At 42.9% G+C, this 12457-nt stretch overlaps 1 protein-coding gene across 3 annotated transcripts; it reads left to right on the top strand.

The window, feature by feature from the left end:
* Positions 1–3606: 3606 nt before the first annotated feature.
* On the top strand, positions 3607–8824 carry acer1 (alkaline ceramidase 1). 3 transcript variants are annotated; one of them, XM_048977026.1, is made up of 9 exons: positions 3607–3669; positions 4139–4242; positions 4623–4678; positions 5342–5464; positions 5750–5864; positions 6627–6765; positions 7574–7711; positions 7852–7989; positions 8089–8824. In XM_048977026.1, the coding sequence occupies exons 4-9, from the start codon at positions 5363–5365 to the stop codon at positions 8264–8266; spliced, it is 810 nt and encodes a 269-aa protein (XP_048832983.1). In that variant the 5' UTR covers positions 3607–3669; positions 4139–4242; positions 4623–4678; positions 5342–5362; the 3' UTR covers positions 8267–8824. The 3 variants fall into 3 exon arrangements, with proteins under 3 accessions (XP_048832983.1, XP_048832984.1, XP_048832982.1); XM_048977027.1 differs by having other exon boundaries at positions 3653–3669; positions 4142–4242; XM_048977025.1 differs by lacking the exon at positions 3607–3669 and having other exon boundaries at positions 4059–4242.
* Positions 8825–12457: the final 3633 nt, after the last annotated feature.

Raw genomic sequence — 12457 nt, forward strand, 5'->3', positions numbered from 1 at the left:
TTTAGCGTGTTTTTGGACTGCAGGGAGAAACCTCATGATGCATGGGGAGAAGACACTCGAACCCTGGTCCCAACTATGCTAACCACTGGCAACCCAAGTTAATGCAAGCTGCAGCACATGGGAATGGACACCCAGGCAGTGTCAGGTCACTGTGCTGCAGACAGTGACAGCCATTCCACCTTCCGCAGTTTCAGACCCACAGTGCGTTCCGGCTCCACCAGCTTTGAACTTCAAACTTAACTCTCTGCCTATGTTGTCAACCGAGTTACTGGTACAACTTGTTCCTGATGGTTGAGTTGATGAATATCTAGAGTAAATACTTCAGATTGTTATTCTTGCGTTTGGCTAAGTTTTGCCATTGTCTTCCTTGATGTTGCACTTTTCAAACGTGAGACTGTTAACCCCCAATTGCCCCCAGCATCGGCCGTCCCGCTTTTAAAATTGTACGTCTCCAAAATAAGTGTCGCCAAAATAAATTAATGTTAACACTAACTGTTAGTCTGCTCTTTTCGTCTACCCAATGTATTGTCAATACAGTATGTTAGTTTAGGTTCTGCAAAAAATATGAAATATAAAACCAATGATATATTCAAATACATACACTGAGTAACATTTTTACTGAGTCAAATGCAGTTTGACAGGCTGGAGACCACACAAACGGTACACCTTTGAAGTAACTGAGTCAGTGGGATCACAACAGAGAAATTACGACAGAAACATCGATAATACCCAGCCATCCCCAAGAACCTTTTCAATTCACACAGCGTTTGCCGGGTGGGGAATGACCGGATAGCCTGGACTTTGGCATCCAGTGGCCTAACCACACCATGTCCCACTAGTTTACCCAAGTAACTAACAGTACCCTGTCCACAATCACATTTTTCCAAGTTTAAAACTAACGAAGCATCCTGTAAACGAGTGAAAACTAATTCTAGGGACTGCATATGATGTTCCCATGAACCCATAATTGACAACGTCGTCTAAATACGCCTCACAACATAGGACATCACCCAGCACTTTCTGTATGAGCCGCTGAAAAGTGGCCGGGGCATTACGTAACCCAAAGGGCATAACAGTGTACTGAAGGAACACATCAGGTGTCACAAAAGCGGAAATTTCGGAAGCTCGAGGGGTGAGAGGAACACTTGGGGACCCACCCAACTCAGGCAGAATACCTTGCTGAATCAATTCGTCGAGCAGGGTTTGCTTAACAACCCACTTGGAAGCCTCAGCGGGAACCAAAACATTAAAGAAATCTGCAATTTGCAGCAGATCGTCCTAATGACACTCATCGAATTGTTCGAGTGTGGGGTAAAGGGTAAAAGCGACGAGGTCGAACCGGGCCATCACTATTACTACAACCACTACAACACCCCCCCCCACACACACACAAAAAAATATCCACCAGGCAGAACCACGAAAAGAAAAAAGAACGAAGCTCCCAACTACCGGAAAGCAGTACAGAAAGGCAACAGAAGCGAGGAAAGGAGGAGCCCAGAACCCTTGGAGGCACACGCACCAAAAAACAGAAAAGAGGAATGGACGAGCCCCCAATTTCTGTTACGATCCCCAGTCTAGGGTTGAGGACCGACACAAAGGCAAAGGGAAAGGAGACGGGAAGACGAGACAATGAAGGGATGGGAAAAGGGAACACGGGAAACAAAGGGATCTTTTTTTTGTATTTTTTTATATTTATTCACAGACACTTTTACAAACACGAGGTACAACAAAATTCGGGAGTGACCCAGGCCAAAACAACAACCAAAACAGCTAACGAACACGTCCCAAACTAAGCTAATTCTAAAGGACATGAAAACGAGAAAACGATATGACAAAGACTAAATCTAACTCCCTAACCAAAACCCCAGTAAACACCACGTACGCATAAACAAAAAGGCAGTCACTCCTTACGCACCTGACAGACATGTACAGAAAACACACAGGCCGAAACACAGTATCTGAAGGGGCGAGGCAAAGAGAGCAGTCAGGAGCTAATCAAGAGGTCAAAACCAGAAGACAAACAAACCAAAGGCAAAGGTACAAAAAGGGGCGAAGCAGAAAACCAGAAACCAAACAATCAGAACCGTCATACACAAGAAGTCAATCAGAAACAGCAAACCATCACGGCAATAGCAAAAGACAAATGTTGAGCAAGAGCTCGAGCTGGCTGTGATCAGCAGGCTTTATCCTCGACCGGAACACAGGGCCAGGATCAGAGGTCAGAAGGGGCATGGTCAGAAACTGGAATGGGCCCTGAACAGGACGAACACACATAAAAGTCCCGAATATATTTGGAAAAATCAGGATGGCTCCCACCAATAAATTTTACTGATTGGTTACCCATAATGCATTCTGCCAGCCCACTAACCCATTGGCCCTCTGAGAAAATGCCTGATATTCCAGCTGGCCGGTCCAGTCCAGATCATAAATCTCTTAAAAGAGTGTTTGCCAACCCAGTCCTCAGGGAACCCCGAATAGTCCATGTTTTTGCTCCCTGCCAGATCTCAGCCAATCAGGAACATTGAATACCTGTTAAACGTGCGCTAGGAGCTGAGAGGAAGCAAAAACGTGGACTGTCTGAGGTCCCCGAGGACTGATTTGGGAAACACTGTCCTAAAATAATGAAGATTTGTTAAAAACACAGATAAGGCAACAACTACTAACTACTTTTTAATCGTCTTCGTTTGTGCTAATATAAGTCATAAAAATACAATTGATTTGATCCTACAAGTAAGACATCATAGCATCATTCCCATAAATAACAACATGGTTCCCTTCATTCCCAGGGCGTCTATCTGGTGCTAAGAAGATGATCTAATGAGAGTGGAAGGCTGAGCAGTGGGAAGACCAGTCAGACTGGCGAGGTGTCGGGTCTGAAGCTCAGCGCTGCCCTGCGTATCTTTCCAGTCGGTTAACCTTTAAATGGAAAGTTACAAACCCTGATTTTCTGATTTTTTTACCATCTCCTAGATGTAAAAAGTACCAATTTCCACCTTTGAGGTACAATGACTTGTCGCTGGGGCTGACAATTGTACACCAGCTGTAGGTAAATGTACCGTTTAGTCAAATTTAAGATTGAAAGATGGCCTCTGAGGATCACTCCTGTACCATTGGGGGTAGATTAATGTTGTTTGTACCTTGGGGGAAAAAACTACACCAGATCTGTACCCTTTTTCTGACAGTGTAATGTTAAACACTGAATATGGTACCTCTTCCCCTAAGCTGCAATGTTGATACTATTTGTGTTCTTTATATGATCAACAGTTCAATCTCCTGCTTGTCTTAGTGCTTTAATGTATTTGGTTCTTTATTCCCACTGGATCAGGTGGGGTGACCACCTTCTCTGCATTGGGGGGGGGGGGGGCAACACTATGTGCTACTTCAGGTTTTTCAAACTACTTTAAACCTGAAAGATTCCTGTGTTCGGCTAAACTTGGTTTGTCTTCTACTTATACTGGTTTGTTTCCTTGATTGAAAGACTCATCCAGCTGTTTCACATTGAAATTAGTGGAACATGCATGATTATAGGAGACTGACCAATCAGCACACAGCAGGAACTCAGTGCTTAAGTGAAATCCAGGTCTTTGTAATTGAAATGTTCATTCACAAACCTTGTCATAGCTCATAGTCTCCCCACTGACCTGGATTATCTGGTCACACTAGGATCAGGTAAAGTCGTCAGTCTGTTATTAAAAATGTTTCAACTTTTTCCTCTTAATATAATATTGAAAATTCATAGCTGTGTAATAATTTACTGATTCCCATAAATTGTGTATATCTAAACTGTTTGAATGTTATTATGTAGCACCAAAAATGCTAGTGACTCACACACACATATATCGTTTTCAAAGCCAATAGAGTAATAAGTAGATGCCTAAAAGAAGTAGCCTTCAGTTAATCTTATCGCCGAAATGATTGTAATTCATATTCTGTCAGACGTATGTATTAATTATTAACTACCTGCAGGAATACTTGAATTTAAAATGTACTGTATTCCATCCATCCACCTGTCTCCAGTAATCACGCGGTTTAAAACGAACATTTCAACTGCACTGGGCAACATTTGCTTGTAACTTGAACAAACACTGAACATACCAATTTTAACGATAATATGACGCCAATCTGACTTACATTTCAGAAGAAAGCGTTAATGGAGACCAGAAAACTTTTCAAGAGTGACATTTTAAGTCCATTAATAGAATTTTTACGTCGAGGTCTGAAGACTTTCTGCACAAAAGCCGAGTAAGTTAGTCGTGTCCTGCATTCAAGATTGTGGTTCGGGGGACTGGTGCGGTGTCCCAGATATTGGGCTTAATGGAAGGGTGTGGGGCACTCGTAAATAGGCCTATCTAACCCAAGAGTCTCGCAGTATTGAAAGTGAACGCGCAATAATGATGTTGGCAGTTCTTTTTTTTCGCAGTTTGCCGAGTAAATGTACTGGCAGCCGGCTGGTATTTTAAATGTATTTCATTGCATAAATATAAGTTACAAACGTGCGCAGGTGAGAGCGGCCGGCTTTTCAGATTCTCCTGTTTTTCTCGACAAACCGAACCTAGCAAAGATGTGATGTCACTATCAGGACAAGTGTAACTGGACCGGTGACATTGCTTCCCTATTTAAAGCCAGCGATGCTGCTGTTGACCAGGCTGACAGACGTGCATGGATTTCCCGCAGCAAGGTAAAGGAGCGGCTCGCCTCCCGCGATCATCTCACAGGGATAAGATTCATTCTATGTTAAGAGCAAATATAGCATTTATATCTCTCATGCGCATGGTATATTCACTTCTTGTTATGTTTCTGCTCGCGTGCCGGATTTTTTGTTGTATAATCCGCGTGGATTAAAGCGCGGTTTCATTTATTATTAGGGTTAAAAATTAGGTTAGACCTTTATGGAAAGTTTGCATTTAATTATTGACAATAACTTTTCAGGTCAGAGTATACAAAATCTGACTGTCTATCTGCATTGGAAAACCTTTGCCTGTACTCCGCACAGACCTATGGAAATAGTATACATAGCAGTTTACCTAGACACTGAGCTGATAACACATGGTAAACTCTCAGTTACGAGCGACCCGACATTGTCTGCTTCGCCATGGCTGACTTCAGATAGGGGATCTTAAAGCACAGAGCGGGATCAGTTACCGGAAAGGTAATCCAAGACTGAGACTGCAAAGTTAACTGCGATCCGTGAAAGTTGTGGTCAGTTATCAAGGGGGCAGGAGCGACTGCGGAGAAACCGCAGCAAACACCAGTCAGCAGCCTCAAATTATGTATTATAATAAGATGCACAAATCTGTGGATTATTTTGAGCCGCTGTTGGCACTCTCCCCTCTTTCTGTAGCTTATTAAATAAGCAGAGAGGATGGCAGAGACGTCGGGGGTGTTTTCCTACGAAAGTTCGGAGGTGGACTGGTGCGAGGGTAATTACCAGCATTCCGAAAACGTGGTGGAGTTCTTCAACACAGTAAGAAGACATCATATCTGTTTATAGCAGCTCTGTGATTTTTGGTGAAATGCAATGGCTTCAGTGACTGAGAAGCTTTGGATAACTTAGAGAATTCATTTAATGATAATGTAATTAGATATAATTGTTTCTTGGTGTTTCTGATGGTCTCCAGTCTTTCACTTGGTAATCCACTAACTGCAGTAAACCTAAGTCATGGTAAAATATGGAGAATACTCAGCTTTTCACTCATATCCATTCTCTGTATGTATTTGCTTATATGTTTGTTTGTTTGTCCCATTCCAGGTGAGCAGCTTTATTTTCTTTGTGGTCTCCCCCCTAATGCTGTACCTCCTGCATCCATACGCCAGGGAGAGGAACCTGGCTGTTCACCTGGTCTGGTTCATGATGATCTTTGTGGGTAAGTCCATCCTCTTGGGTTACTTTTGTATAATAATAATAATAATAATAATCATTCCAAATCCCTAAAACCTCCAACATGTAAAAATAAAAGGAGTCACTGCAGGCTTAACAGTCGGAGTCACTGCAGGCTTAACAGTCGGAGTCACTGCAGCATTACAAAGGAAGCCCGCAAAGGACATATATGAGAATAATATGTTAATGTTTGTCAGCTTCCTTCATTAATGAAATTGCAGTTGGAAACCCATCCATCTGCAGAGGGCCGGTATAGTGTCAGCAAAGGTGTTAGCCAAACCCATTTGCACTCATGTAGTACTGGGAAGAGCTGAGGTCAGGTAACTGAACCGGGATCAGTCAGGACCCTGATGAAAGGTCTGTCATTGTGAGCAGTGGAACTAGGTTACAGGGAATGTGAGCAATCAAAAGAATTAAAGCCCACGGGGGGGCAGACACGGTCTAGTTTCCTTGCTCTGAAGCTAAATGCTCGATGCTTATTATACAGTCCTAGTGATTTTCTTCAAAGTGGCCGTTTTATCGATTATAATTCCTATTGTAATGTGTTAAACAATTAACGGATTTTGTTTTTTGGAAACCACTTCATATTGACATGTCCGAATGGAGTGCAGCTGCGAGGGAGCGAGAACACAAACCCCCTCTTCTATGGCCTCCTGTCCGCTGGCCACGCTGCAGCTCGTTACCGCCTTGTGTTTTTCACGTGCAGTGACGGGACCCTCTGTCCTCTGCCCGTCTGTCTTCTCCGTAGGTCTCTTCTCCATGTACTTCCACATGACGCTGAGCTTCATCGGTCAGATGCTGGACGAGCTCTCTATCCTCTGGGTGCTGGCCATCGGCTACTCCCTCTGGTTCCCCCGGAGACACTTCCCCTCCTTCATTAAGGACAGGTAATGATGCAGCACCTGGCACGCTTCAGCTTGCAGGACCCATCGACTGGTGGAGGAAGTGTGATAGATCATGCCAGGGCCTAACTGCAGTTCAGGGCACAGTGCAGCATTAAATCAAATCAATGTTTTATTTCACATATACAGTCATGCAGTGTGTACAGTGTGCAGTGAAATGCTGGTCTGCCTGGCACCAAGACTGACAACATGGCTATAAAGACATTAAACACAATAAACATTTACTTTTTACATGATAAATTACTTTGTCATTTCCTATCAAGATCTTTTAGTATAATATGAAAACCATCTACATAATGCTGCTGTATGTGCAAAGTTACTACTATATGCACTGGGAGCACTATGTTTTGGATTCATTATTAAAAATGCATAATTAACGGTACTGAAAAGTTAAAAAGTTACCAGGGTCACAAAGACAGCTACATGTAATACGCGAATGAGGCTGGTGGCCAAGACAAAGACTAGCGGAATACCCAAGCCAAGACTGAGATATAGTATGCATTTACACTGACAAATATTATGTATTCCTGGTATTTATATATTATATGATTTTACATGATCCAGATCATTTTCAGTATTATTTTTTGGCTTATGGATTTTCTACGAGTTTCTACGAACTTTTATCGATAAGCTCCAAACATATTCCCATTTAATTGCTCACCGCTAACTTGTGAATACCCCAAACTGCCAGTGTCACGTATTACATTATGAAGGAATTACTGCATTTTAAAACGGATACCGACACCTCTTCCCTGAGCTAACATTCTGCTTCTCATCACTCTCCTGGATCTAGGACCACTTTTGCCAGGATCGTCCTTTTGATGACTATCGTCACGACCCTGTCGTCCTTCGTCAAGCCTACGGCTAACGCCTATGCACTGAACTTCTTCGCCATTCACATCCTGTATTATGTAACCATCGAGCTGCGCAGGTCTGTACCAGGACAGGACCCCTGGCATCTGCGTCACCTGGCAGAAACTCACTTTCTGGCCACTTTTCCTATAGTTTTAACTATCAAGGACTAGACTTAGGAAGTTTTCAGCGTTTGTTTCTCCATGTCCTTCCTTGCAGCTGCACTGACCAGCGTGTGCTGCGTTTGGCTCGCACCTCCATCGGCCTGTGGGTCCTCGCCATCTCCTGCTGGATCAGCGATCGTTTCGGCTGCAGCTTCTGGCAGCGGCTGAACTTCTGCTACTTGCACGGGATCTGGTGAGAGTAGAAGTTTGATTAAAGGAGGAACTTATTCTGTGATGTCTGTCGGCATAAGTGAACAGCTCCAGGAAACCTGTGTATATCCTGCCCCTGTAGGCATATCCTGATTGTGGTAGCCACGGCCTATGGCAGCACCCTCATCGCCTACTTGGATGCCTACCGTGAGATCCCTTACTCACTGCCAGACCTGCAGTACTGGCCAAGTAACAGTTGGGCCTTAGGTCTCCCTTACATCACCCTAAAGGAGCCCACCAAGACACAGAAGAGCTGCTAAAGGACAGTGTTACAAAGTCACAAGTTTCTCACTGACATAATACCTTATGCAACTTAAGGTCTTTCTACCCTCCAGCTCCTTCTCAACTGGGAATAACACTTACGTGCATTAAATGTTGTTTACAATACACGGAATTTCATGCACACATGTGCATGTGAGAGAGAAGGTGTTTGGGAGATTCACAATCTGAGCGTAAATAACGTCCTGTAATGAATGCAGTTGAAATGTATATAATGTTTTGTATTTTTTTTTATTAAAATAGCCTGAAAACTGTTATGCTATGATTTTTAGCATATTATTTTTTTAGTTTTTCAAAAAAATGGATCCCTAACTTGACAAACTCTTTTGGAACAAAAGGGCAGATTCGCCAGTGTTATTGAAGTTCACTTCTTAATTCATTCCTGATGGCTCCAGTGAACTTCATATTATTTTAGCCATAAGCTGATGTGTGTTGCTTCTGGAACCTTCCAGGCACACCAGTGGGCATTTCAGATCTGTTTTTTTCTGTCATGCAGCAGAAAATAAACTTCAAGTGGATCCAAATCCCAAATAAACTATGCAGACTGAATTATTGTGATGCGTCTTCTCTGAGCAGTAATTCTCATACCTACACACAGAGCACTGCATGGTCAGGCTCCTGCGTATTGGACAGGGATCATTCATTACCACTCATGGACATGTTCCCTTGGGTCCAACAATCAGAACCTTCTCTCTGTCCCGCACACTTGCCTAAAGACTTGCGGTGACCGGGTGCTTGGGGCTGTTGCACCTAAATTGCAGAATGCCTTGGCCTTCCCACCTTAGCTTTGCCGACAGGCAGCCTTACAACATATGCTTGCACAATAAGAAGTATGCTTGACAGCACAGCACAGCACGTAGGCAGGTACTAAAACCAAGCATGCTGTACACACATAAGTCATCAACGGTGTCAGCAAACATCGTAAAACCAAGTGTTTGAGCTGAGCTGGCACCCGAAGAAGCGAGCGCGTTGCTGTTAAGTAACATGACCCGTGATTACAGGCTGAAAGATTTGGTAGGCGTTAGAGAGAAAAACACTGCAACTACGTAGCCTGTCACATTGATGCTCATTGAGCCGCATTCCTGGGCAAATTCGTCCTACAAGTCACATGATTATGGTGAAAGGACAGGACTGGAGAGAACGGACCAGGTCCATTACTAGCTGAGAGCCCCTTACATTAACATGACAATATTAACATCTAGGGCTCTCTGCAGAAATGACTGCGATGCAAAGACCAGCCGATTATGTTTGGATCTCAAGGAGTAGGAACTTCGTGAAAAGATGGAATGAACTTTAAAAACGGAGAACGGGTGACATTTACAACTCCTCGGATAACTAAACACTGGGCTCATTTTCAAGCGCCAGTGAGTTATCTCGCTCTGTCTGTCTCTCTCTTTTTTAAACAAGAACCGCGATGCAGATACTCTCCAAAAGCTCTAATGTGGAAAATCTCTGTGCTTTACTCCATGACATGGCTCACTACATAGAATGAGTGTCAAAGAGTAATCAGCTGCACTATGAAACACACGGATATGAACTTTGGAGAGTCACACTTCCTTTATAGCTCTCTCCCTCATTCTCACTATATATGCACATTATGCATGTGTGTATATGTTACATGACACATACATATTACACAACCAACCCTTACAATGCAACAATAAAAGTAAACTTGAGAAACTTGATCAAGATGACATTGTTATTCACCGTTTCACGTGCTATGTGTGAGTGTGTGTGTGTGTGTGTTTGTGTGTGTGTATATATATATATATATATATATATATATATATATATATATATATATATATACACACCTTCAAGCTCTTTTTGGTGAGATGCTACATTTAAACTGACCCTGGATGGTCCATTGTAGGCACAGACACACACAGACACAGATTTGTAATTATATCTTTGTGGGGACTCTCCATTCATTTCTATGGGGGAAAAATCTAATCCCAACATGACAACCTTAACCCCGACCCAGCCCTAACCTTAACTATAGGTAACCAAACTAAAAACGAGACTTTTTTTACACAGATCTTTGTAGGGACCTGAAAAATGGTCCCCACAACGTCAAAAAAACAGGTTTTTATTACATTGTGGGGGACATTGGGTCCTCACAATGTAATATAAACCTAATCCAGAAAGATACACAAACACACAAAAGCACAATTTAATGGCACTGATTCACCTGAAAACATGTAAAAATTCTCACTAAAACAGGAAAACAGAATCTGGTGGATTTTGACCGCTGGTCGCTGGCATTCTGAACATAATGGCTACATGTCACACGTGCAAGAGCTTTGAAATGAAATGCTTGTAATGAACTGGATTACACTTCTATGTGTTTTGTACTGATTGATTTGTCTTACTTATTCCATTTGAACCAGTTTAGATAAACTGTGATTTAACCATATCTAACAAAACACTTTACCAATCATCCATCCATCCATCCATTTTCCAAACCGCTTATCCTACTGGGTCGCGGGGGGTCCGGAGCCTATCCCGGAAGCAATGGGCACGAGGCAGGGAACAACCCAGGATGGGGGGCCCATCAGAGGGCACATTCACACACCATTCACTCAACCGGGAAACCGGAGGAAACCCCACGACGCCATGGGGAGAACATGCAAACTCCACACGCATGTGACCCAGGCGGAGTCTCGAACCCAGGTCCCAGAGGCGTGAGGTAACAGTGCTAACCACTGCATCACCATGCCGCCCCACTTTACCAATCAATTTAATCTAAATTTTGTCAACATGATCAAACACATATATTTCATCCAGACAAATGTAATGTATTTCAGTTCCATGAAAGAACACAGAACTGGGTATTTCCATTCTGGGTTTAAAGGCTAAAACGAGGTATGTTTATAATCTCAGGTTAAACAGGCTCACTCAATTTTACTACTACATAAATAAAATAACTATAGTGAAAATAACTGCAGTTTGCCCAGAATAATCGGTCAGCCGTGATTTGTTACGGCCTTGTTATTACACGTCCGCTGCGCTTCCGATACCTGTCCTCGTGATGTATTGCCATCTTTGGCTCGTGAACAGTGTTTCCATTCTGTTCGGAGAGCGTCTCACTGTCGCCCTCTGCTTGTGGAAACCGCTTTAACCTTTCAGCAAAAGCTTCATTTTAAAAACCTTATATGGAATACAAAACCCTACATAAAGTAAAAATAAATACAATATAAATACATAAAATATAAAAGTATAAAGTAAAAAGAGTTTGACCTTCCGGTTCTGTTTTACCATGCGTTACCACAGTTGTTTTTCTTTTCATTATATGTTAACTATTAATTTTATTTAACGAATGCTGTTGTACAAAGTGACGTACAAAGTGAAGATCGGAGAAGAAGGTCAGCCAGTGCCCCTGGGGTGCCGGGAATGAGGGTCTTGCTCAAAAGTCCATTGGTGATGCGCTTACTCTGGAGGCCGATTACAGACAGAGCTCCTCGCCTTTTATCTCGCGCATGCATTTTGCCAGCATCTGAGGCTACCAGGCCCCCCTACCAACCCCAGCAGAAAGCCCCCACCGCACGCCAGTCCGGCGCAGTCACCAGTAGCATTTCCCAATAACTCCTCTCTCTCCACAACCCCCACCCCCCGGGAGCTCATTATGCAGGACCTGTGAACACAGACCTGCCAGATTTTATCACCCTTGGAACCAGCTTTGGTATAATGTTGAAACGCAGAATCAACAGCAATAACACATAAGAAAAAATATTTGTCGGTTTGCACATCTGTTATTACGCTTTTAAATAAGCATGTCATCGCATTGCCTCACAGTATCAGCAGTAGTAGGACTGATGGTCCAGCCGTCAGCAATGCAGGAGTTTTCTCTGCATTCTCCAGCTTCCCGTCCAAAGTGCTAATGCACGATGATTTAGTGTAAAACGCATTTAGAGTTTGTGGGAATGTTCTATCACATTCAAGCATTCTGAGTGCTACTGTTATGTAATACATCATTGCGTAATTCGCATGACGGATTTCCCTTCTTAAGATAGGCCTATATTTTATACAGAAACATTATAGTTCCAATGGACTGTGAAACTGACAAAAGAAATTATAAGAATATCAAATTTTCTTCAATGATTTTGCATTAAGTTATCAAGTAGGTATTGGTAAAGAACCTAGGCCAGAAGGCCGCTACAGAACCTAACGGT

The sequence above is a fragment of the Brienomyrus brachyistius genome, chromosome 15, assembly GCF_023856365.1.
Source record: "Brienomyrus brachyistius isolate T26 chromosome 15, BBRACH_0.4, whole genome shotgun sequence".
Taxonomy (NCBI): domain Eukaryota; kingdom Metazoa; phylum Chordata; class Actinopteri; order Osteoglossiformes; family Mormyridae; genus Brienomyrus; species Brienomyrus brachyistius.